This window comes from Amia ocellicauda, chromosome 3 (genome assembly GCF_036373705.1).
Source record: "Amia ocellicauda isolate fAmiCal2 chromosome 3, fAmiCal2.hap1, whole genome shotgun sequence".
Taxonomy (NCBI): Eukaryota; Metazoa; Chordata; class Actinopteri; order Amiiformes; family Amiidae; genus Amia; species Amia ocellicauda.
The window spans coordinates 30,161,822-30,185,473 of NC_089852.1; the positions used below are offsets into that span (position 1 = coordinate 30,161,822).

The following is a 23,652-nucleotide window of genomic DNA, read 5'->3' on the forward strand; positions in this document are numbered from 1 at the left end:
TGAGTTCACTGTACTAAACTGGCCCCCACAGTCACCAGATCTCAACCCAATAGAGCATCTTTGGGATGTGGTGGAACGGGAGCTTCGTGCCCTGGATGTGCATCCCACAAATCTCCATCAACTGCAAGATGCTATCCTATTAATATGGGCCAACATTTCTAAAGAATGCTTTCAGCACCTTGTTGAATCAATGCCACGTAGAATTAAGGCAGTTCTGAAGGCAAAAGGGGGTCAAACACAGTATTAGTATGGTGTTCCTAATAATCCTTTAGGTGAGTGTATATATATATCTGTAGGAATTGCCTGCTCTTGGCGAGGTAAACTCAGGTCCTGTCCTGCACATGGAGAAGACATGTCTTGTGTTCTCAGGGCTACAGAGCATCTCCCTGACAGTTAATTATAGGGAGAGAGGGCCAGAGCTGTGCAGCGGATTGCAGGGAGTGCACCTGAGTGTGCAGCTCCTCTCCGCTCTCCTCCCTCAGTCCCAGCACAATCTCACCACTCTCCCCCTCCCGCTGACCAGCCTTGCCAAGTTGACTCTCCGGCTTTTAAATCTCATACCCCTTCCTGTTACTTTAATGTGTGGTGATCCCCGTGCCATTATGATAAGATTTCCCAGCCGTTTCCAAAGCATCAGTCCTTACGAGCGTTCAGCGGTAAGCCAGTGCTCAACGTTATCTTGCAGTAGACGAGCCTTGCCCTGCGTTTCCACCTGACCCGAGCAGCTCAGCCATGAGGTCAGCCTGTGGTTTGACTCCAATGCTGAATTAGCAACTCTCTCATTTAAGGCTGACCTCCACTGAAAGACAGAGGCTTACATTAAGACAGTGGTTTTCAAACCGGGCCTGGAGTACCCCCTGCCCTGCTGCTTTTTGTTCCAACTGAGGTCTTAATTGCTTAATTGAATCCTTAATTGACCTAACAAAGCAATATACCATTCAATTAAGTAATTAAGACCTAGGTTGGAACAAAACCCAACAGGGCAGGGGTACTCCAGGACCAGTTTGAAAACCCCTGCATTAAGACAAACAACTACAAAAAAGATGAGCTGAAGCTCAAAATCAAAGCAAATTCAAAAGTTTAAGCCATATCTTCCTAAAAGGTAGACGAGGTAAACATGTTAATCTGAGGCCAGGAGTCCCCAGTCCCAGTGTCTTCAGGACTCCCTTGTCAACCATCGCCCCATCAGTGTCTTAACTCTGCATTTTCTACACAGCTATACATCAATACATAAAGTTTAATGTATTTACAATGTAATGGAATATGAAACGATTAACGCGATTTTCTGGTTGTATAAAGAATAATAGATTAATATTCCTGTCAGCTTCATATTTTTTCTTCATTCAATGTATTTTTTCTATGCAGTAATGAGCAAATCTGCGTATCCCAACAGGATACCAAACTGCCTGCACCAGTGTGACGAAACAAGTCATTTTTCAATCCTGACCTGTTTCCTTGCGTCATAAAGTTCATTTTCCAGTGACTTTACCGTTACAGAATAAGGCAGAGCAGAATGCTTTCCGCTGTCGCAAAGTAACTTAAGGTTTAACGCCAGTTTTAAAGTGAAAAAATGCACGGAAGGAGGTTTTCGTAAAACATCGGCACAAAATAACACGTAAGATTTTAGGACCCCCCCCCACCCTCCCCAAGGATCCTACGCGCTGACGTCACACGTCGCCGGTGCTTCTCAAGGCGTCATGGAAACAGCGCAGGCCTCAGACGGGAGCAGCGCGACATGCCGGAAAGCGCTTCCTGCGGTGAGACGGGTTTCTGTCTGCGCCTGCGCTCTGCCCCTGCAGCCTCCATCACAGCCAGTCTCTGCACCGAGAGCCAGGGCTGCCGAGGACGCCCCACAGAGCTGTGCGCAGGTGCGGACTTGGGGAATTAGGCTTTTTAATTATTTTCACAATGGCTTTTATACTGTGACCTTGCCCCCCGCCCACAGATACGCCCTGCAGTGAAGGTTTTAGCCTTTATTGTCAGAATACTTGATTCATTCATGTAAAATATTTCAATACAGTACAGTACAATGCATGTTACATTTTTAAAATTGGATTCATGAAGTGCTAAGGCTCACCCACAACTCTTTTGTCTGGCTGTAATATGGGGCACTCCTAAACTGTGGGAGCATGTTCAGATTTTTTTTATAATATATATATTATCAGAATTAAAACAAACTAACAAAACAAAGAAAAATGTACTTCTCTAAATACATTTACTAAATTCACTTTTTATTTTTTTAAACTAAGACCACTTGTATGGAGATGTGCGCTTCTAGCAGCGGTGGTGAGAATCGCTACTCTGCGCCTCTTGGCCTGAAAGCATGGCGCACACTAGCGGCACCCCCTGGGCACTGCCCACCCAGCACAGCCTGGCCTGTGGAGACCAGCAGGGGGGCAGAGCCCAGCGCGATTACTGTCAGTGACGTAGCAGCTGTGGAATCAGGCAACTTAAAGGAAACTCAAAGAGAACAACTACTGTCAGAGTGACCAAGACGTTGGCAGTCTCCGGGGAACAAAGGGGAGGCAGTGTGTGAGGCGAGACTGGACCTGCGGCCTGCAGTGCACTCAGCTCAGCTCACACCCTGCTGGACTGGCCAGATAGCAATACGCATAATAATAATAATAATAAAATAAAGAGAACCAACCCATAATAGTCCCAATGAACTACAACGTGTACCACACGTTCAGAATGTCCTCACCTCTTCACCTCCTATATGTCCGAGTCTATTCACGTTTACGATGAGACTGTTAAATTCAAGTACCAGTTACAGGACTGTGGTTTGTTTTCTTTCTTCCGTGGGTCAGAGGTCAACTCACCAGTAACAGATAAAACACACCTGGCTCGAGCACTCACAGCGTTATTTGTTTTTTTTTCGTTTTTCCCCTCCATATTTTTATTTATTAATTCATTCATGGTTTAAATTTTAAAACTGCTAAAAGTCAGCCGTTCGGGGGAGGCACTGACGGGGAGCCGGGGCGTGGAAGGGGGCGATGGGCCACGAGGGAGAGCCATGCGATCGGCACACGCAGCGTCTGTCAGCGCCACAACCCTGCGTTCCCCTCCCCTCCACATCATGAATCGTCGGCTCCCGAGTCACGGCTCCCGAGTCACAGCTCCCTCTCCCTCCCTCAGTCCGGGTGGTGATGGACAGCTGGGTCCTGGAACAGTATGGCGGGGTGCAGAAGCACAGTACATTCTCCTGGCAGGCCAGGCCCCGGTGTTCAGTGATCCAGGTGCGTCCTGCAGCGTTGGGGGATGAGGAAGGAGAGGGACGGGGGTAGGGGAGGAGGGGAGGGGAGAGGAGTGGTGGCGCAGACAGGCATCCCTCAGTACCGGTGAGTCTGGTGAGAGTACTGTGGGGGCTGCTGAGAGGTAGAGGAGTAGCCCATGCTGCTCTGTGGTAGTGCTGTGCTTGGTCCTGGGTTCTGGTACGCAGCGTGTGGATTGGTGCGCTGCAGCGAAGGGGGAGAACAGAATCAGAGGTCAGAGGTCACAGATACACCAAGACTCACTCATGGGCACTACAATAAACGAGCGAGGGATCGGAAGAACAGGGTGGGCACTCACTTGGTAGTCTGAGGTCATGATGAGCCCACTGGAGGTAGTGGTGGGAGGAACCACTCTGACTTTCTTGAGAGGGGGCCCCTGTGCGTGGCTGTTGTCGGGGTTGCCGGTGTGGCCCGCCCCGTTAGTGTGGTTGTTGCCCTGCTGTTGCTGCTGGTTCTTCTTAGGGTTTGGAAAGGAAATTAAAAGAAGGGAGAGAAGGGAGGCAGGAGGGGAGAGAGACAGAGTGGGACGTCAGTATACACCAGGTGCAGTAACCGCCAGCGACGGACAGAAGCAGCGCACTGGGACAGAGAGAGAGAGGTGTTCTAGTCTCGGACGGTATTTGGCATCTACTGCTTTGGTCGGTCTTCACATTGTGCTTTACTAACTCATTACCCGCACCCTGGACCTTCCCCCTGTTGGTTTACCAGTGGACTAGTACTGTAGTCCCTCCGCTAAAACTCAGTCCTGTCCATCATCCCCTCCCTCTCCCTTGCTTTTCCAATCTCCCTTTCCTTTTCTCTTTCCCCATCTCTCTCTGTATCCCCCCGCCCCTGGTTTCTTCACGATTTCTTACTTTGTCTCCTTTGTCCTCCGGTTCCTCTTCTGTGAGAAACTCCCGTTTGGGATATGGAATCTGACAGCCAGCAAAGACACTGCAAGAGAAAGATGGGGTGTCAGTGTGACTGTGCAGCCTCCTGACCCCTGACCCCAGCTGCGGCTAGTCTTCAGGAGCACCAGTACAGCACTGGCAGGTGGAAAGAGTCACAGACACTCTGCGCAGGGCTGCCCTGTGCCAGGCAGGCTGGTACACGTCTTCTGCTGCTACAGACCGTGAAGCCAGGGAAATCCATTTAATTCCTCCTGGAAGGTTAGAATATACAACAGAAGAGCAGCAACTGCAGCTGACTTTAAAAACAAAATAAAAATAAAAAACTATTCTATCGCCAGGTATTTTACAGAGCAAGTGACTGCACTTAAAATGTCCAGACCACAAGACCCAATTACTCCACTCCGGTCCAGCAGGGGGCAGTGCAATATCACAGCTAGATCTGCTCGGAGGGAGATAAACCAGAGGAGCTTTAATAAACTGAGCGAGGCCTTGCACAGCCTGCATACTGAAATGAAAGAATAAAGGCTGCCATTACAACCAGTGGCCTCCAGACGGCAGCATGTCCACAGCACAGAGACAGACTTTTGATAATGTTAGGACTTACTCTGACGTGGGGAGGGGGTCCTCTAGGAAGTAGGGGTCCTGCATGGCCTGCTCAGAGGTGATTCTCTTGATTGGGTCCATCGTGAGCAGCTTCTGCAGCTGGGAGAGGAGCAGAGTTAGCAGGAGACACCAGCTCCTCACCCAAAAAACAAACAATCTGAAAGTCCCACATGGAGGGCAGGCTGGGGGGGCATGGACTGAAACTGAGGACCTAGCTCTCTGTTTAGTGGCAGGCTCACAGCACCCAGAACCCCCTGCCTTCCAGCGATCTGGACGGGACCCACTGCCCCTCTCCTGGACCCCTGGGACTCCAGTGCTCACTACAGTTCTCTCAGCTACACAGAGCAGACCGACACTAGCAGGAGCAGGATTTCAAAGCAGTGGGGAAACATAGCAATCAGCCAATCAAATTAAAGGAGTCTTACCAAGTGGAATGCTTTGCTGTCTGGCTTCACCTTGTGTTTCTCCATGTACTTCGTAAGGCTGCAATTCGTGTACCTGCAAGACCCACAGGAAGTGTGAGACACCATATCTATAGATCGGTCTCTATCTTCCTCTTTTAACAGTGCCTGTGAACTCACGTGTTCCTCCTGAAGTCTTTCATCAGCGTCGAGTGTTCAGGCATCTTCTTGATGTCTTCCCAGTCTTTATCTGACAGACAGACACAGGGCTAGGATTACACAAACACCCAGGATCGCAGCTCCCACTGCACACGCACTGTGCCACTGAATGTTTGTTTTTCCTTTAAAAACTGAATTAACATAAATCAATAAAAAATGAGCAGCTCCAGTCTTGTCTACCCTGGCATTAAAAATAACCTCATTTGATAAGAGAGGAGCATCTTCAGAAAAGGAGCAGGGGGCGGATTCCTCAGAGCCCCAACAACACCACAGTGTGCAGATAAGCAGCCAGCCGGGGTGCAGAGATAAGCAGCACGCAGCCCCCCGAGACGGAGCGCTCAGCCCACTGCTCCAGCGCTCGGTCTGATAAGCCAGAGGAAGCATTACTTCCTCTCGTGGCAATTACAAATATATATTAAAAAAGTAATCCCTTAGGTTTCAGAACGTAGGTCCTCATCTGATGGTAAACAGACTCGCTTCACAGCATAGGGGCCACTATCTGCGATTCACAACACAGGCACCGGGGCCACTATCTGCGATTCTGCACTGATGTGGAAGGCAGCCAGAGCAGAGCAAGCAATACATACATACATAGATAGATAGCCGAGAGAGATGGATACATACATTAATAAATGCATGAAATCCTCCCTGCCAGCCAACAAGGAGATAAAGCCACAGAGTTTATTACACACATGGCAGAGCCTTGGCTGAGGAGAGGGGAGAGGAAGAGAGGAGAGATGAGAGGAGAGAAGGGGAGGAGAGGGTGCTGACCAGCTGGGAAGCCCATGACATTGAAGATGCGGTCCAGCTGGTCGTGGTGGTAGGGGTTGCTGGTCTTGATGTCCTCCTGTCTACAGTGAAAGATGGGCTCGGACGTCAGCAGCTCTGCAAATATGCAGCCTATAGCCCAGATATCTGTAACACGGCACGAGAGGGAGAGAAATAAAGAGGAGAATTATTACATAAATCATACAAATGATTCAGTCTGGGGAATCATAAACCATTTTTTGTTTGTGTTTTTTAATTTGTTGCATTACATTAATTCACACAAGCGTGATATCCACAGACATACCCCGACCTATTCCTCACTCCTGGAGAGTGCACTGCACAAGAGTCTGCAATAAACAACCCCCCCACCCCACACTCACCGATGGCTTTGGTATAGTGCCTCGCCCCCAGCAGCAGCTCCGGGGCCCGGTACCAGAACGTGACGACCACTGGGTCCAGGTCAGCTAAAGGCTTCAGTGGTGAATTAAACAGCCGCGCAAAGCCCATGTCAGCTGTGTGGAGAGAGAGGGAAGAGTGTTAAGCAGGCTGCTCATGAATTACATAGGCCTGTACTAATCAAAATGTTATTTGTTTTTCCAGCACCAGGCTGAGCAGTCAAGGCTCCCACAGCCCCACATTAATACAATACAGACAGATAGATAAGGTGCGTTTTTAGAATTAATTCATGCAGGGGAGAGCCCCTAATCACAGGGGGGCCGTACCGATCTTGACTCTGCCTCTCTCGGGGCCCTCGCCCATCACCAGGATGTTGGCAGGTTTCTGTGGGAGACAGAGAGCAGGTTAGAGCCGCCACAGTCCCCCTCTGCTCCATAACAGGCCTACTAGGAAATACCCACATTTGCACAGAGAAATACCAGATTCAAATATACAACAACAATGGTGCTGGTTGTGGTTCGGAGCTCCAGGTGTCATAATGCCAGAGAGAACCTGGGGTAACAATGTGCACCACACCAGGCAATTGCTAGATGCCCCTGGGTCCAAGCTGTGAAAATGACTGAGAAAATGCAACTCGGATACGAGAGACCTGCTAATGGAGGATTCCTCCCTATGAGCAGGCTGGGGGAGTCTGCTACAGGAAGTCACTACTTCCCACCAGGGCTACTGGGCCCCCAACGCAGGCCCCCAGCTCCCAGTCTCCCACTCACACAGCAGGAAACACACTTGAGTTTGTAATGCACTTAATTTGTGTGCGTTGAGCCATGCTGTGATCTGGCTCTCTTGCATGACATGAGCGAAGCACCCAAGCTCTATCAGACTGCGGTGCCAGGCGCTCACCGACAACAGGAGGTGCTGCACTGCCAGCCTCAGTCACTTGGCTTCTGATAAACTGATCAGAGATAAAAATAATAATTTCAGCAGAGATGGGAGGGGAGCAAGTGGAGAGGGGGGGGCAAGCACTGCAATCCAGAATAACAATAATTATTCTAGAGTTTAGCAGCACAGGTGTGAGGTGTTGGGATGCCGGGCTGAGTTCACTCTAATCCTGCAGACTGAAGGCTGGGCTTTAATCCCCACCTCTCCCTGCTGCCAGAGACCAAATCCTCTGTCCGCATCAGACAGGAGAGGCAGCAAAGCTACTTCAAATGCCCATCTTCACACTCTTTTACCCAGAGTGCTTCACTCCCGCCAAGTTTCCAGCATCGAATAAAAGGATCAACGACAACAACAAAATCAATCCGACTTGATTGTAGGGACAGAGATAAAAAGGGGGAGGTGTGGGAGAGCATTTTTTATCAAAAGACAAATAGGAAAAGAAGGAAAGGATGCTATTAAATGTGGCCTCTTTCAGGCTGATAGCAGCAGTGAGCTCCAATCAATAAAAACACCTTAGCAAACAGGTACCTAAACCTCACACCAGCCTGTCGTCTCTCTCTCTCGGTCTCTTCATTAAAGTTCGGAGTAGCCTCGGTGCGGTGTGGTGTGGTGACACTCACCAGGTCCCTGTGCAGTACCCAGTTGGCGTGCAGGTAGTGGATGCCGTCCAGGATCTGGTAGAGTAGCGACTTCACCATTCCCCGTGGCAGCTGCAGGGGCTTCTTGTTGGCTTTGGAGGCTCTGTGGAACTTGATAATGTGCTGCAGGGAGGAGACACAGACAGAGGCAGGTTCAGCACCCCTCATACACACAGCACAGCCAGGCGCAGCACCCTGAGGGACAGTCAGCAGCTCTCTGCTCTCCCTGTGCACCACCGTGTCAGTCACACTGTGTCAGTGTACAGCAGCGTTCTGCGTTGTGTTAGTGTCCCATTATGTCAGTGTCCCAGTGAGCCAATGTCTGTGTTCCAGAGCATTACAGTGTGTAGTATATTACAGGTGTGCCAGTGCGGTAGTGTCCAGTGCGGCTCCTCACCCAGAGGTCGTGCTCGGCATAGTCGAACAGCAGCCACACCTTCCTGTCTGCGTGCGACAGGAACACCTTTTGCAGTGAGATCACATTGGGGTGCTTCAGCTCCCGCAGCAGCTGTAGACAATAGACACACACATTGACACACACAGAGAATCAGTCACATTCATCCTCCGTCTCGGTACCCAAACCTGCAGCACAACTGTAAGATTCAGATGTGGATGTTTTGACAAGACAGTGGTGGGATTGTGCTAACCTGATTACTAGAGACATTGTTAGCTTGTTCACAATACCAAAATTCATCATACGAAACAGCTACAGATCACAGTGCACAAAGCCCAGACCCCCCGCAGCTACAGGCTGCGCTATGGGAACGGCGCACAGATTCCCCGGCAGGATCAGGCTGCAGTGGGGATACTCACTGCGATTTCCCTGCAGGCGGACATGGATATCCCTGTACCCTCGATCTGTTTTAAAGCGTAGTCTTTGTCATCTTTCCTGCAAGACATCAAAGCAACAAAACCCAACATTATAATAATATTTTTTTTTAATGTTTGACTGTCCAGCACTGCGTGGGGATGAACAGAGCTACACCGCCCCCCCTGCACCACACACACTGTGAAGAAGCCCCCCAACACAGTAACATGCCCTAGCCTGGGCAGGGCCACACACAATTTATGAACACCGGGTGTGAAAAGAAGAGAAGAGCGTCACAGGAACCTAGGCTGTCTGGGATACCTTTTCAAGCTGGATCACTATGGGTAGTCAAGTAGGGCATGGGGCTGAAGCTGCAACTGCAACCTGCCAAGAACTCTGGCCATGGAAACAGGCTGCAAGAGGAGCAATTAAAGTAATGTGCCGAGAGCACAGTAATTAGACACATGGTCCCCATTAGCAGGGCACTTATAACAGGGAGGGTCTGAGAGAGACGGGCTGTTAAACAGGCCTGCCAGGAGTAACAAGGGGGCGAGCAGCTCCTGTGAAACAGGGAGGGGAGAGGGTGAGACAGTGAGAAAGAGGGGGACAGAGAGACAAATAAACAGTGAGAGACAGGAAGAGCAGTCACCTCACTGTCACCCTGATCCCCCACCGCGACAGCAGGGCTCCTCGGCTGGAGCAGCGACACACGTCGGGCCTACTGCTCCTGGCCTCGACCACATCCTGCCCGCCTGCTTCTCAGCAGCAGCAGGTAAAGCACATTGTGCAGCAACAGCTCACAGGAGCTCCACACCCAGCAGCACAGAGCACAGACAGCCAGTCCTCCACACACACCATGGGTGTAGAAATGTAAGTGATGCACTTACTGCAGTGCACAAAATACTCCCTAACAAAGGAAACGCACTTTGAGCAAACTGACCTGCACACAAATGCCTGAGCCAGAAAACTGGCCGTCCTACAGGGCGAGGGACACACAGCCCCCTTGGTGGCCCAGTATACAGTTTACAATAGGGGGCACAGCTGGAGACAGGAGATCACCAACAAGGAGGTGATATTAAATCTAAAATGTCATTTACTTTATGTACTCTTTTGTCATTACAGATTGAATATGTTCATGTATTATGATGATTGTATAAGTGTATATCTAAACATTTTACTTTTAATACATTTTTTCTGTGTTTCCAAGGATCATGTGCGTCTCCTTCTGTAAGACTTCGACAACACGTCATGCATGGCCCGGCAATAAAGCACCTTGAACCAAATTGAGAGTAACCTCAACCATGAGGTGAAACACTAACAACCCACTTTATTTCACTAGTGCTTTTCTTTGGGGAGGCGGCGGGTGGTGAAAGGGGTCTAGACTGTGAAACAAAAAGGGAAAATGCATGACTGCAGGATGATGCCTCATTGTTGTGAAGTAGCCGTGGCTGTCGACACAGCTGCACTCCACAATGAGTAGGTCTCTCTCTCTTGGTCTCAAAATGATTTGGGGGGGGGGGGATTCAGAGTTCAGAGTGCTGTACTCTAGATGCAAAAGCAGCCTGGTATAGATACACTGTAGTGCCTTGTGTATCTGAACATCGATCTATATCCTGTATGAGTGCACATTACATAAAATAAGTTTAAAACCGCTGCAGAGTGCTTGATGCGCTATGGAGCGATTCCCATCCCAGGAGCAGCCCTGGAGCCACAGCCTGCCAGTGTGCGTGGGGTTAAAGTTTCAATTTGGATGAATCCCTCTCGGCTGGAGATGCTCTTGCAGGTTAAACTCAATTTGTCTTCCCCGTCAGTCAGCCTGCTCACAAACTGGCACCAGAATTAATTTCCCTTCGTCCTCCATGGCCGAGGCAGCTGTAGGGCTCCCGATTTACAATTGTTGAGTAGTACTAGGGGAAATGTAATTTAACCATAAGCAATGTTTTGCGGTTAAAGTAATACATTAAAATAACCACAGATATTTCATTACATGCATTTATCACACTGTAAGAGATGTCGTTTCAGCGTGTCCGACTGCAAAAGCATCATGTCGTCTGGATCGGGGCGGCCATAACCATGACCTGTTCTCTGCAGCACAAATCTCTCACACACTCTCTGTCATCCACTTCATCACAAATCAGGCCACTTTGTTTTAATACCTATGGCCCCCGTCCCCCCCCAACGCAAATACATCAACAGTTAATGCTGTCCTCTCCACACCCAAACGCAAACTTAATGATGGCACTTTATCAAGACAGGGCCCCCAGCTGTAATTTCCACACAACCGCAAGCACACTCAGAAGTGACGTGAAATGCAATTTATCATGGCACTGCACTCCATCTCTTTGTTGCGCAGCCCACTCCCATCTGCACCCCATTGGCAGAGCTCCCCTGCCATAAGCATCACTGGTTGAAAACTAAATGCGATATTTAAAAACTCATTACAGTTCTGGGAGTTGAGCATGCATGCATACACAGACACACACGCAGCAGCCAGAGAAGACAGTCTGCCATCTCCACAGACACACCACAGAAGCACACACACACTCAGGGGGACAGTTGTGTTTGGCAGGGCTTGTTCTTGCGCTCGGATGCAGCAGGAGGGGGGGGCCCCACAGGCTGCAGGACTTTCCGCTCCAGCTGCACAACAACATCCCTTCCTGCAGGCTAGCACAGAATCCAGTCTCTCACACAGCACTCACTGACCTGCACTTAGCCTGGCTCTCAGTGCAGACACAACCAGCTGCTGCTTGTCCAGTGTGTGAGGATGACCGATCCTCTGGTCACAGAATGCTTGGTTTAGATTTACATACATGCGCCGTCACAGAGAGGGTGTCTCAGTGCGCAGCTTGAGGCTGCTTCAGAACAGTAGTCGCTTTGTCGATCTTGTATGTACCTCAGAGGAGCCCAGGCTGTCACACTGGTATTTTATTTGTTCATTTTTCAGTAGTGCTTTTCACTTCCCTCCTCCTTCTCTACCCTCCCTCCCTGTCTATCTGTCTGTCTGTCTGTCTGTCTTTGGTTAACCCCAGTAATAAGAGCATCAGTACAGCTGGCAAATTGCTTCACACTGGGGCCGCCCGCTCACCCTTCACTCCAAGCACCATCCTTCTCATTTAGATGAGAAGGAGAATGCACAGTGCTGAACGTTGCAGGGAAGGAACTGCGGGTCAGGACGTGCCCTGAAGCAGAGTTGCTGTGGGAATAACACTTGGGAACATTGGCGGGGGGGAAGGGACATTGTAGGCTTCAACTGTTTGTTGGGGGGGGGGGGTGTTGCTCATTCACACAGAGACTTAGGCCAGTGAAGCAATTACAAAATCACGTGGACCAAGAAAAACACGTTGTGAAATGTTGAGAGCCTTCCAGGATCAGAGCTGGACACTCCAAACTGGCTCCGGAGTTCCAGAACCTGACAATTCCACAACAATATCATAAGGCCGCTGGACTGTGGCTCTTCTGGGTCTGGCTTGGCCACTCCTGCTGCTGCTGCTTCTCTGATGAGAGAGCCAAGGGCACAGGAATAGAGGAAACCCTTTCATGGCGGTGGGAGGGGCTTCAGCATAGAGGATACAAGAGGGTCGTGCTGTAGATCTGCTCTTGTACTCCCTCTACCCTGCCTGACTGCAGGCCAAGGGGAGGCAACAGCAAAACATCTGCCAGAGTTTCAAACAAGCCCTCAGATTAGACAAGCGTATCTCACCAGCCCAGCACACAGGACTTGCTGGCAGCGGGAAGAAGAGATTCTCCCCGAAGGGAAAGGGTGCGGCCAATACAAGGGTAAAGCTAATCCAGGGGGAGCGTCTCACACTCGGGGGGGGCAGAAGAAAGGTATGAGCGGCCGTGTCACTCACACGTTCCCCTCACCCGGCTCCTAACGAGCATCTCACTTGGGCTTGGATCATACACAGAGGTTTACACTGAGCCCCTGAAAACTCTACCCTTCCACTCAGCCCAGTGATTCAACACTTTTTCCACTGGCCCCTCCGCAGTGTCCTCAGGGCACCTCGGCCACTGCCATCTCCTTGTGTGCCGGGAGCCTTGTGCCCTACCCTCACACTGCCACTGCTAACTGCACACGAAGCAACAATGAGCACAAGTGAGTTGGGACCTTGCCTGGCTAAGTCCTGCTGCAGTGCACAGCGCTGGCATACCCACTCACCCAGGCAGCAGCTAAGGGCTGTGCCTTCATGGTGTGAAGTCATTTTCTAGAACTCTTGTAAAACAGAAGCAGTATTTTTGTTATCGTTTTTATTGGGCACCAATAAAAGGTCTTGCTGAAAATAAGTTTAGCTCACACTTGGCTGCCATTTATTTTAATTTTCCATACAAATCACACAACACCATCCCTTCCAAAAATTGCCAACATGACATAGAACTACAACTGAAACACTTGAGCTGGAAGTGAACCTTTGAAACGCACAATCATTTTGATATTATTGTTATTTTTGTGGGGGGTTGATTTCAGTGTTTACAGATCGGCCTTTCTGGGTCTGGAGATGGGAATCCTATGCAGAGTGCTTGCAAAACACAGGGTAGGTGGGAGATGCATCTTCCCCAGCCTCGCAATACCAACAGGTCAGCAGGAGCCTGTGCACAGAGACTGGCAATGGCTGCCCACCGGGAAGGATGGGTGTGGCTCCAAAACACGCAGGAGAGGAGTGCACAGAGCATGTCCACATGGATGTGGGCAGGGTCTGGTGTTCAGTATGAGGGCTGAGGACTGTGTAAAGATACTGCGAGTCCACGTAGCAAGGAGGACCATGTGAGGGCCCTCTCTTATCATTAAGTGAATGCGGCAACGCCAGCCTGTCAAACCACTGCCCCCTCTGGGTTTGGGCCTGGAGTGCGTAGAGGGCAGCTTGTACAGTGCCCTCATACAGGCAGCAACCCGTCACCCCCTCAGCCCCTAGCTTCAGCTCTCCCAGCAGCCCAAGCAAACACACAAGCAGCACAATACCAAGGAAAGAGACAGACGCAGAGTGCCACAGTGTCCTCTGCCCTCTGCTGACAGCTCTCACAAGGGCAAGGCAGATTTAAGCTCTGGCCACTCAGCCATGTATATCTCAGGGGATCGGTCTTCCCTTTATCTATGCATCTGTACCAGGAGGGAGGAATAAGAAAGGCGGCATAGCTGGAGAAATGGATGGATGACCAGTCAGGAGCTGTATGAGCACCTGCAATTTATTTGGGCAGGGCTGCAAATAAACTTGTGTTGAAAACACAGTATGAAAATGACTCCCATCACAGCAGGTTGCAGTCTATCACTCTCTCACTCTCTCTCTCCGCACTCCCCCCTCCTGCTCTCACAGGTGCAGCAGGACAGTAGAGAGCCATCGGGTACCGAGATTACTACCTGAAGCCCTGAGCAGCTGTCTGTCTGTCTGTCAACATACTACACAGACTCCAGATAAGCTCAGACACAAAGCAGCTCACTGCATGGACACAGTGGTCCCTGTTATTGCAGCTCATGGTGTTGCAACACATTGAAGAGGTTACTTTGCCTGGGCTAGACGTGTGGGAATAAAAAACAATCACAGAAAACAGTCAAATTGTGTAATCTGAACCGAATCTAAGGTCAAGACCACAGCACGGGCTCTCTCCCAGTCAGCACTTCTGCTCCCGGCGATCCTCTTTCCTACCAGTCCCTTCCAGCCCTGCCTTCGCTATTACAACACGAAGCTTCCTCTAAAATGCGGTGGTGTGCGTGCTTTTCTACCAGAGAGACGGCTGGATGCGTGCTTGAGCTTTGTTGCTAAACGGGGAGATCTCAAGTAAAAGCACAACTATATAGGGAACAACAAAAACCTAAACGAAACGCATCAAGGAGCAAAACCTCTGGTCGCGTAGAAGCAACCGTCTGTCTATATGTCGTGCAGCTGTCACGGCTTGATTATGAATATCCAGATGTCCAGGTGTGCAACAGTGCTCCACTCCGCGCAGACTGCAATCGCAGCGAATCCGAATCGCCCGTGGGAACCCAGGCTGTGCCCAGCGAGAGCAATACGGCAGGGGAGCGGCGCAGTGTGGACGCGTCTGGTGTGAAAGCGGAGCGAGCCACGCAGGCCCTCGCACTCACCCGTCTTTCCTCTTGGCTTTGAACACATGCCCGTAAGTGCCTCGTCCAACTTTGCAGCCCTCATATTCAAACAGGTCCTCCACTCGCTCCCTCTCTCCGGTCAGCTTCACTTTGAAATCATAGTCCATTTTTCCGTGTCTCCTGGTTTTGTTTTGTATCGTCACTGTAATGAGTGCGTCTTCAAAACCAAACCAAACAAAACCAGGCGAAAGCGCCGCTTGGGAAGCAACTCCTGCTAAGTCCGGGCTTCAAACGGTTAGCGGTCTTCCCTGGCGCTGCTCCCACGCCGGGTGGATGTGCTGCATGTAGCGGCGCTGTGTCTGTCCGTCCCGGTCGGAGAGATGCACAGTTGTCTTCAGCAGCACGTCTCCCCGGTGGTATGTCAATGTCCTCTTCCCCCTATTGCGCTTATTGCCACTGCAGCTGCGCCCCTCGCTGCTCTCTCGCTCTGGCTGCCGGTATCTACTCACTAGAAAGCCAGACATCCACGCACGGCAGTGTCGCAAAGCGTCGCCAATCCACGCACGGCAGTGTCGTAAAAGCGCCGCCCGTGCCCGCTGTTCAGCAGAGAGGAGTCGGGGCTGCCGAGCGGCGCAGCGTGTTACCATTCATTGTTTTCAAGCAATAGTTTCACACACAAACAATATCTACATATTCAGTAAAATCGACTAGCTGTTGCTAATAATAATAATAATAATAATAATAATAAAAAGAGAAAGGAGCAGTGTAAGGCCTGTGGCGCCCTCTGCTGGGAATGCCAGGGTGATGGCCGATGCTGGACGTGAACAGCACTAGTATTTTTTAATCGGACCTGGGGCTTTTAGGCAAAGACCTTCATTTTCTATTGTAGGTTACATCATATTATACATGGTAGCTGTCGACCGGATTGTTTATAAATTGGTCATCTGGGTTTAAATCAGATCTTCAGATCAGTGTTTTACAAAGAAGAAACCCTGAGTGAACGTTAGTGTTTGCTTCTGGTTTACCAAAAGGGTATGGAGTTCAAATGTTAAGCCTACCTTGATGTATGTACGTGCATGTCTTGAATTAAACTCATCCAAAGCATGGGTTTATGTGTCGTGTTTTCTTATAACAAATGCATTGACAGTTCATTAGAGCAATGTGTATATAAAGTATGATCGATGGCTGGATGTTTATACGACTTTTGCAGTTCGGGAGCAGTGGGGAACCTGATTGGTCCGCTGCTGGGTGCAGGTCGGACTGTATTGAGTGTAGCACCAGTGTTCCCATCTTACTTTGTATCCCAGACAGCAGGGAAGGGAGAACAGGACTCGTCCATATTCCAGCTGAGCTTTCAGGTACCACCCCGGGTCCGAATCGCTTTGTCACGGCACGGTTGGTCCCCACAGCGCCTGGTCCACGGCGGCCTCTCTCCTGCCGCCGGCGCCGAGGCATCGGTTCGCCATCGGCACCGACAGCGGGCAGGAGACAGATGTACAGTCTGTGTGTTGCGCATTTGTGTCGCGAAAGCTGGCCTCCGCGTAGTGTCCCAGCACTGCGGGCCAGCCTGCGGGCTTCCCAGGGCCGGCGGAGGCACTACCTCGGCTCGGCTCGTCCACAGAGACGCTGTCGTTTCTGTCTGTTTGACATAAAATATATCTGGGGCCCGACTTTCATTTTTGTGTTTGTCCCGCCTCCCCGCTTCAGCTGTAGGGCCTTCGGCGTGTCAGTAAGCGCGTCCAGGCCGCGGATTGGAGGGCTGTCTGCAGTCGACGTATTGTGGACTCGGTGTTTTCTCTGCCCGGGGCCTGCGCTCGGTTCAGACCGGCCGGGGGGCTCGCATCCACGGTGTGGGATCGGTTGAAACGTCGTGGTTTAGCGGCGGATCGGAGCCGAGCCGACGCTTTGTCTTGTCATGTTGGCGTTGTTTTTAGGTTTTGTTTCTGACCTGTACGTGTCCCGGTGGGGATGCACCTGACCGTATTGCAGATCACCCGCTTCCCGCCCCGCTGCGTTCGTGTTATTTGATTTGATTTTAAATATATTTAAACAAAAAAAAAAAAACATTGCAACGTTTGGGGGCGCTTGGTGTAACAAAGCTACATCTCCGTCTCCAGTGCTGGTACGGGGTCCGGCAGGTCGCGCTGCCCGTCGCGATCATGACAACGCGTGTTTAGATGGCACGGCCTGCATTACTGTTGTTTTTGTATGTAGTTATATTCACGATGATTAAATATAACCAGATGTTAGTGTGATGTGTCGGTGGTTTCTGAACCTGAAGAGCACAGTACAGTGTTGTTGATCTGGCAACAGCCTTAGGGGTGTATGTCCCTGGCTGCCACTACTGACAGTAACACTGTAGGGAGGTGCAACACACACACACACACACACACACAATCTCTGCTGTGTAGTAATGAGTGGAGCAGTGGTGTGCATGTTTCTGTTTGGAGGAGCTGACTGCTCTAGAGCAACCTTTTTATTCCCATTACCCCCTCTTTCTCTCGCTCTAAATATATATGATGAATAAGCTTCCAGGGAGAAAGTGGGGGTAATATATTATTTTATCATAAATACTCTATGCTTGGCCGCCTGTTCTCTTTGGAGCGGAGAGTCTTTGTCCTGCTGCTTCCTCTGTGCGTGACTGATGTTCTGCAGTACATGGGCTTGTGTTGTCTTGCTGTAGTGCTGTGACTTGTCTGCAATACTGCCATTCAGCTTAGCCCTGCTGAGGGAGATGGGGCTGCATCTGGCTGGGATAGAGAGTCCTGGAGACCAGTAGGGGGCGGTCTTCTCTTCTGTATCTGACATCCCACAGCAGTGGTCTGGCATGGTGATTCAGGGAGGGGGGGAAACACAGATCCCCGCTGATTTTATTGGGGCTGTGGCAAGTGCTGTTTGCTTTGCGTCCTTTGGGACAGACAGAAGCCCATATAAGTGCCGGGCTGAGTTCTTATTATAATGATCAGATGATGAAGAGTAGGCACTAATTTTGACCCCTCTCCTCAGGTATTGACCCCAGTGTGATGATGTGCGTTTGTGCAGTGACACAGTGAGGTTCAAGGGAAGGAGGGAGCTACAGTGAGTGGACTTATACAGTGGGACAGCACAGATTCCCTCACATGCACTCTCTCTCTCTCTCTCTCTCTTGGATTCTGGGTATTGGCAGCAAGCAGGAGTGGTTTCCGTGGCGATGGACCCTCCCAGCCCAGCGGCAGACCGCGCGGCCGGCGGGCTGGATGAGCGGCGGCGGCAGCAAGAGCGGCTGCACCGTGAGGAGGCATACTACCAGTTCATCAACGGGCTGAGCGAGGACGAGTACCGGCTCATGAGGGACAGCAACCTGCTGGGCACGCCAGGTATGGGCTGAGCACAGAGCAGTGGGAGGGTACAGCACTGAGTTGCAGCAGGCTGAGGGTATGTAGAGTACAGTACAGTGACAGGGGAGTGTGAGAGTACAGCGCAGTGACAGGGCAGTGTGAGAGTATGGCGCAGTGACAGGGCAGTACAATGACAGTGCAATACAGTGGTTTCTCTGTGCGCAGGTGAGGTGACCGCGGAGGAGCTGAGGCAGCGACTGGATGGGGCAAAGGAGCGCCTGTCCTCTCAGCCCAGCGTGGATGCCGGCCCACCTGCAGAGGAGGACAGCAGCAATGGTAAGGATTCACTGACCGCCAGGCTTGACCGTTTAGCAGCTTTGTTGTCAGGGGACACTGGTCTTCTCCCACCTTCCCCATTGTGTGCCGGCAGGCAGAATAATCCCCAGTTCAGGTCTGTAGGATTTGCTTTCAAGCAGCTGTTTCAATAACAAATCGATTGGCACACTGTAGGAATGGGCAGCCCTGTCATGGGCCCTTGAGTAAAAGCCTCCACTTGTCATTGCTTATGCTTCTCAATATGACACTCTCCCTGTGCCCAGTGGCACCTTGCTGGCACTGCTGTGTCTCACTGTGACTCACTGTGCTTCTTGTCTCTCTGCAGGAGCCGGTGAGCCAGCTGGGGAGGCCTCGAATGGTGACTCTCTCCTGGAGTGGCTGAACACGTTCCGGCGCACGGGTAATGCCACGCGCAGCGGGCAGAGTGGCAATCAGACGTGGCGTGCGGTGAGCCGCACCAACCCGAACAGCGGTGAGTTCCGCTTCAGCCTGGAGATCAACATCAACCACGAGCAGCCCGAGCCGGCTGAGCTTGACCCGGGTGACGCCCCTCCGGCCTCACTCACCGCCCCCCACCCTCCACCACGGGTCACCCAGGGCCGCCGAGCGCAGGCAGCCGCGGCCAGGAGAACACGCGGTAGCCTGGCCCCGCCCTCCCCAGACCCCCCTGCTGGCAGGACGCGCAGCCTGCGGAGGAGCGAGGTCCCGCTGCCCCCCACCCCAGCCCCACCCCGCCGCGCACGGACCAGTGGGGGCCGCCGTGGTCGTGCCCGCCTCTCCCCTCGCCCACAGACTCTCGGCGCACAGGAGCCGCCCACAGACTCTCCGGCCACGCCGCCCTGCCCCCGAGTGCTGCCTGAGCCCCAGCTGCAGGGGGAACCAGCGCCGGCCACCGCCCCGCTCCGCAGCAGCAGGACTAGAGCCCGGGGCCGGGGCGGGCGGGGCGGGCGGGGCGGGGTGTCCCACAGCCAGGCCGGGGGGAGAAGCCGCTCTCCGCTGCGCAGGGAGCCGGGCGAGACGGCCCCTCCATCACCCAGGGAGGGGGAGGGGGAGGGGGCAGGAGAAACTGTGACTGCGGGTGGGGTAGGGACTCTGGGGGTCGCCATGGAGACCGAGCAGCCAGCCAGGGAGCCGGGCGCCGCCCCCGTCACGGCGCCTCCTCCGCCCGCCCCAGAGGGCGCAGTGGAGGAGGGGGAGGCGCAGGTGGCGGGGGCGGCCGGGGCTGGGGGCGGCAGCATGCGTCGCCATCCCACCATCATGCTGGACCTGCAGGTGCGGCGCATCCGGCCGGGGGAGAACCGCGACCGCGATAGCATCGCCAGCCGCACGCGCTCACGGGTGCGCATGGCCGAGAACACGGTGACCTTCGAGAGCGACAGCGGGGGCTTCCGCCGCACCATCTCCCGCTCGGAGCGCGCCGGCATCCGCACCTACGTCAGCACCATCCGCATCCCGCTGCGCCGCATCTCCGAGACCGGGCTGGGAGAGCCGTCCTCCACCGCGCTGCGCTCCATCCTGCGCCAGATCATGACGGGCTTCGGGGAGCTCAGCTCGCTCATGGAGACCGAGGCCGACTCTGAGGCGGCCGCTCCCGGGCTGGAGGGCGGCGGTGGTCCGGCCGTGCAGACCTTCCGCGTCCACGCCAACGACGGCCCGGTGCCCCGAGACGCCGTAGAGCGCCGTGGGGTGGACGGGGAGGTGGGGGTGGGATTGGCATCGGCAGCAGAGGAGGACGAGGACGACGAGGAAGAGGAAGAGGGCGAGGAGCGGCGGCTGGGAGGAGGGGGCAATGCCCAGCTGGCGGGGCAGCAGCAGGGCGAGGGCAGACAGGCCCACAGGGACACCAACAACCTGGTGGAGAACGGCACGCTGCCCATCCTGCGGCTGGCGCACTTCTTCCTGCTGAATGACGAGGAAGAGGAGGAGCACCCGCGCGGGCTGAGCAAGGAGCAGATCGACAACCTGTCCACGCGCACCTACGGCCTGGCCAGCCTGGAGGGGGAGCTGGGCCGCACCTGCAGCGTCTGCATCAACGAGTACGCCCAGGGCAACAAGCTGCGCCGCCTGCCCTGCGCCCACGAGTTCCACATCCACTGCATCGACCGCTGGCTGTCCGAGAACAACACCTGCCCCATCTGCCGCCAGCCCATCCTGCAGCCTCCCCACGACTGACAGACCGGCCAACCAGCGGCCTGGAACCCCCCCCCCCCGCCCCGCCTGAGTCCCCACCCCCCAGGGGACGTCTGTAAATACCGCTTTACTGTTATAACTATAAGATCCATTGTAATGAGCTGAAGGTAGAACCAAAAACATATGAGAAACAAACAAGGACATGCAACACAATACAACACGACAGGAGGAAACTAAAGTATATTTTTTTAGACTTTTTAGTTTTGTTTTTTTGAGTTGTTTTTTTTCCCTCTCTTTTTTTTTTCCCTTTTCTTTCTTTAGATGCATCCGTTTACTACAGAATATCTTCCCAGCTTCACTTTTCATTCCTGTGCTGCTTCATAGAGGTCGATTGTTACAGGTTTTATCAGAGGAACTAAAAAAACTAAAAGACGCTAGCAAACAGACACCTAGTGTGTAACCTTGACATTAACATATTACTGAAAATAATGGTTTAGGTTTTAGGTCACAGAGACTATAAACAAACCCAAGTCTGATCTGGAATACATTAAATAGTGACTGTCCTCTTTGGACCATTACAACAACAATAACAATAAAACAGTAGGATTAACGGGTTTAAGTCCCCTCCATCTCTGCTTCATTTCAAACTCCAGACACACGACACGCAGGGCTGCCAGTCTTGGACGCCCAGCCCTCGGTTCAGCTGGAAGGCACGTTGAACAGTTTCACACGGACACCGTTGGCCTCCTGTCTCATTCTTAACGAAGGTAGAAATTCCTGAAGCTTGAAGACTGTAGTGTTTCTTTTATTTCCTTTTGTTTGGTTTTATTTATTTTTAACCCCTGGTGACCCTGCGGTCCAGTCAGAGTGTGACCTGCCGATCAGCCGGCGCTGTTGGCAGGATTGCTGCCTAATAGAGCTGTATTGATTTTCCCAGCACATGGAGCAGAGAGGAAATATCCACAATGCAGCCTCGTAGAACGGTGGCGCGGAGTGATGGCCAGAGTCCAGCCCCTGTGTGGCGCCTGACCAGCTCCCTATCGCTGTGCTGATTGGCTGTCTAGGAGGATATAAATGGGGCAGAAAGCTCTGCATTGATTTCCCTGCTCATTAGCAGCCAGGTCACCCGGGTTCAGACATAACCTGCACTGAGTTCGTGGTTACAAATTCCAAACGTTGTCCTTGACGTCCTGGAGAGGCAGGATGAGACCTCTAGGGCAAGTGTGGAGGCAGTGAGGGCCGGAGCCCAGGCCAGGGGGCTCCAGAGCACGGCTCCGGGGCTGTGTACTTCCTGGACATTGTGTGCCCACTCCGTCTAGATGGTTCCCTCTAGGGCAGTAGCTGTGCGCCACGTTTGAGGGCAGAGGGCAGCGGAAGATGCTTGCTGGTGACATGCCAGTATGGCCTGAGCGTCGTCCTTCTGGGAGATGCGCTTGCTGCAGGGCCAACTAAAACCCAGTGACTTGAACTTTTTTTAATGGTTTAATTTTACAGTTATTTGTAATGTTTTAATTACGAGTGTACCATTACAGCACTTGACGGTCTGAATCCCTGTTCATCTAACACAGGCCTCATGTAGCCTGAACTGCCGCCCATTCCATGCCAATTTATTAAATTAATTATTCAATTGAGTAAACCCCTCTGCACTCTCCTGGGTCTAATGAAGGTGTTGATCTAGACCCCCCTGTGTATTGAGCCTGTGGGGATTTGGCCGGGAGGACAGTGGCTGGCACAGCGCTGGTCTGAGTGGACCGCCGGCCGGGAGACGTTGGCGAGCACCTCGGGGTCTGGGGTGCTATCCTGTGCGCCTGCTGGGGTCTGTTCTCCAGTCGGGATGTGTCAGGGGGCCCTGCAGGCACTTGGGCAAAACACCTGTGAGAGACTGCAGTTCGCAAGCCTGACCCTTTTATTTTATTTGTATTATGATTTCTGTATCTGTTCTTAATCCACACTACTGTTCGGGACATGGCGTCCTGTGTTCGTTGTGAAAGATCCAATTCTATGGTGCAGAGTCCTCCACGCTCACCGTCTGTAAGGCAGGAATGCAGACTGCCTGAACCATGTTTCATCAGGGCCAGTGGGGCTCTCCCTTTCAGGTTATTTATTAAACACATAGGAAAATTGCACCAGTATTGTCCCTCGTTCTTGTGTTGGGTTTGTTTGTTCGGAATGGGTGGGTAGATTCCAGTGAGTGAACTTGCACCCTTTCAAACCATATCTGGATCAACATTTTGTTAAGGCGTGATTGGTTAACTGTCTATCTGGGTCATAGGCACTGTGCTTTACAGTGTGACCTGGGAACCCCAAGGTTGTGTGTTTCATGTGCAGGATCACAAAAGCACCACAAGAGGGCATTATCTGCATTATTAGGACTATCCCTGAAGTTGAAAAGGGATTTCCCTGCGTAGACCACTGCCTTAAAGACTTGCAGGCATTTTTATAATGGGTGGCAGGGAGCAAACAAGGATGCAAATGTCCCCATTTATTTTCCACTGGTTGGCTTTTGCAGTCACAATAAGGTATCATGGGGGAAGGGAGTTCTTAAATGTTTAAAATGAGCACTGATTTTAGCAACTGCCCCCGTTTTCTACATGCATGCTGTAGTCCGTGTTAAGAGCAGAGGTGAAGCCAGGAGCCTTGTCCTCTTGTCTTGTTGCTTTAGCCTGCCCCCTGTCCATCTGCGCTGATGCTGGGGTCATGATGAAGGGATGATTGGAATGTATGTTGAAAGTGTTGAAGATCTCTCTCTCTCTCTCTCTCTCTCTCTGAATATCTACCTTTTTAAACTCTTCAGCTGCCTCTGGGAACTCCCCACAGGCTCATCTGGTATGATGTTTCAGAAACCTATAAATATGTATTCGATGCTAATTTAATTAGATAAAAGGACATGGATTCGAA

At 52.0% G+C, this 23,652-nt stretch overlaps 2 protein-coding genes across 2 annotated transcripts; one reads left to right on the forward strand and one right to left on the reverse strand.

Annotated features, from left to right (window-relative positions):
• Positions 1-1,958: 1,958 nt before the first annotated feature.
• Positions 1,959-15,506, reverse strand: cdk8 (cyclin dependent kinase 8). The gene is made up of 13 exons (XM_066698989.1): positions 15,011-15,506; positions 8,940-9,015; positions 8,524-8,634; positions 8,109-8,249; positions 6,876-6,933; positions 6,534-6,665; positions 6,157-6,300; positions 5,347-5,416; positions 5,191-5,263; positions 4,767-4,864; positions 4,127-4,205; positions 3,571-3,729; positions 1,959-3,455 (listed from the first exon to the last, which is right to left on the reverse strand). The coding sequence occupies exons 1-13, from the start codon at positions 15,136-15,138 to the stop codon at positions 3,330-3,332; spliced, it is 1,395 nt and encodes a 464-aa protein (XP_066555086.1). The 5' UTR covers positions 15,139-15,506; the 3' UTR covers positions 1,959-3,329.
• A 746-nt stretch (positions 15,507-16,252) lies between these two features.
• Positions 16,253-23,652, forward strand: rnf6 (ring finger protein (C3H2C3 type) 6). Its single transcript, XM_066698990.1, has 4 exons — positions 16,253-16,329; positions 18,138-18,327; positions 18,514-18,624; positions 18,950-23,652. Exons 2-4 carry the CDS (start codon positions 18,162-18,164, stop codon positions 20,794-20,796), a joined length of 2,124 nt encoding a protein of 707 aa, XP_066555087.1. The 5' UTR covers positions 16,253-16,329; positions 18,138-18,161; the 3' UTR covers positions 20,797-23,652.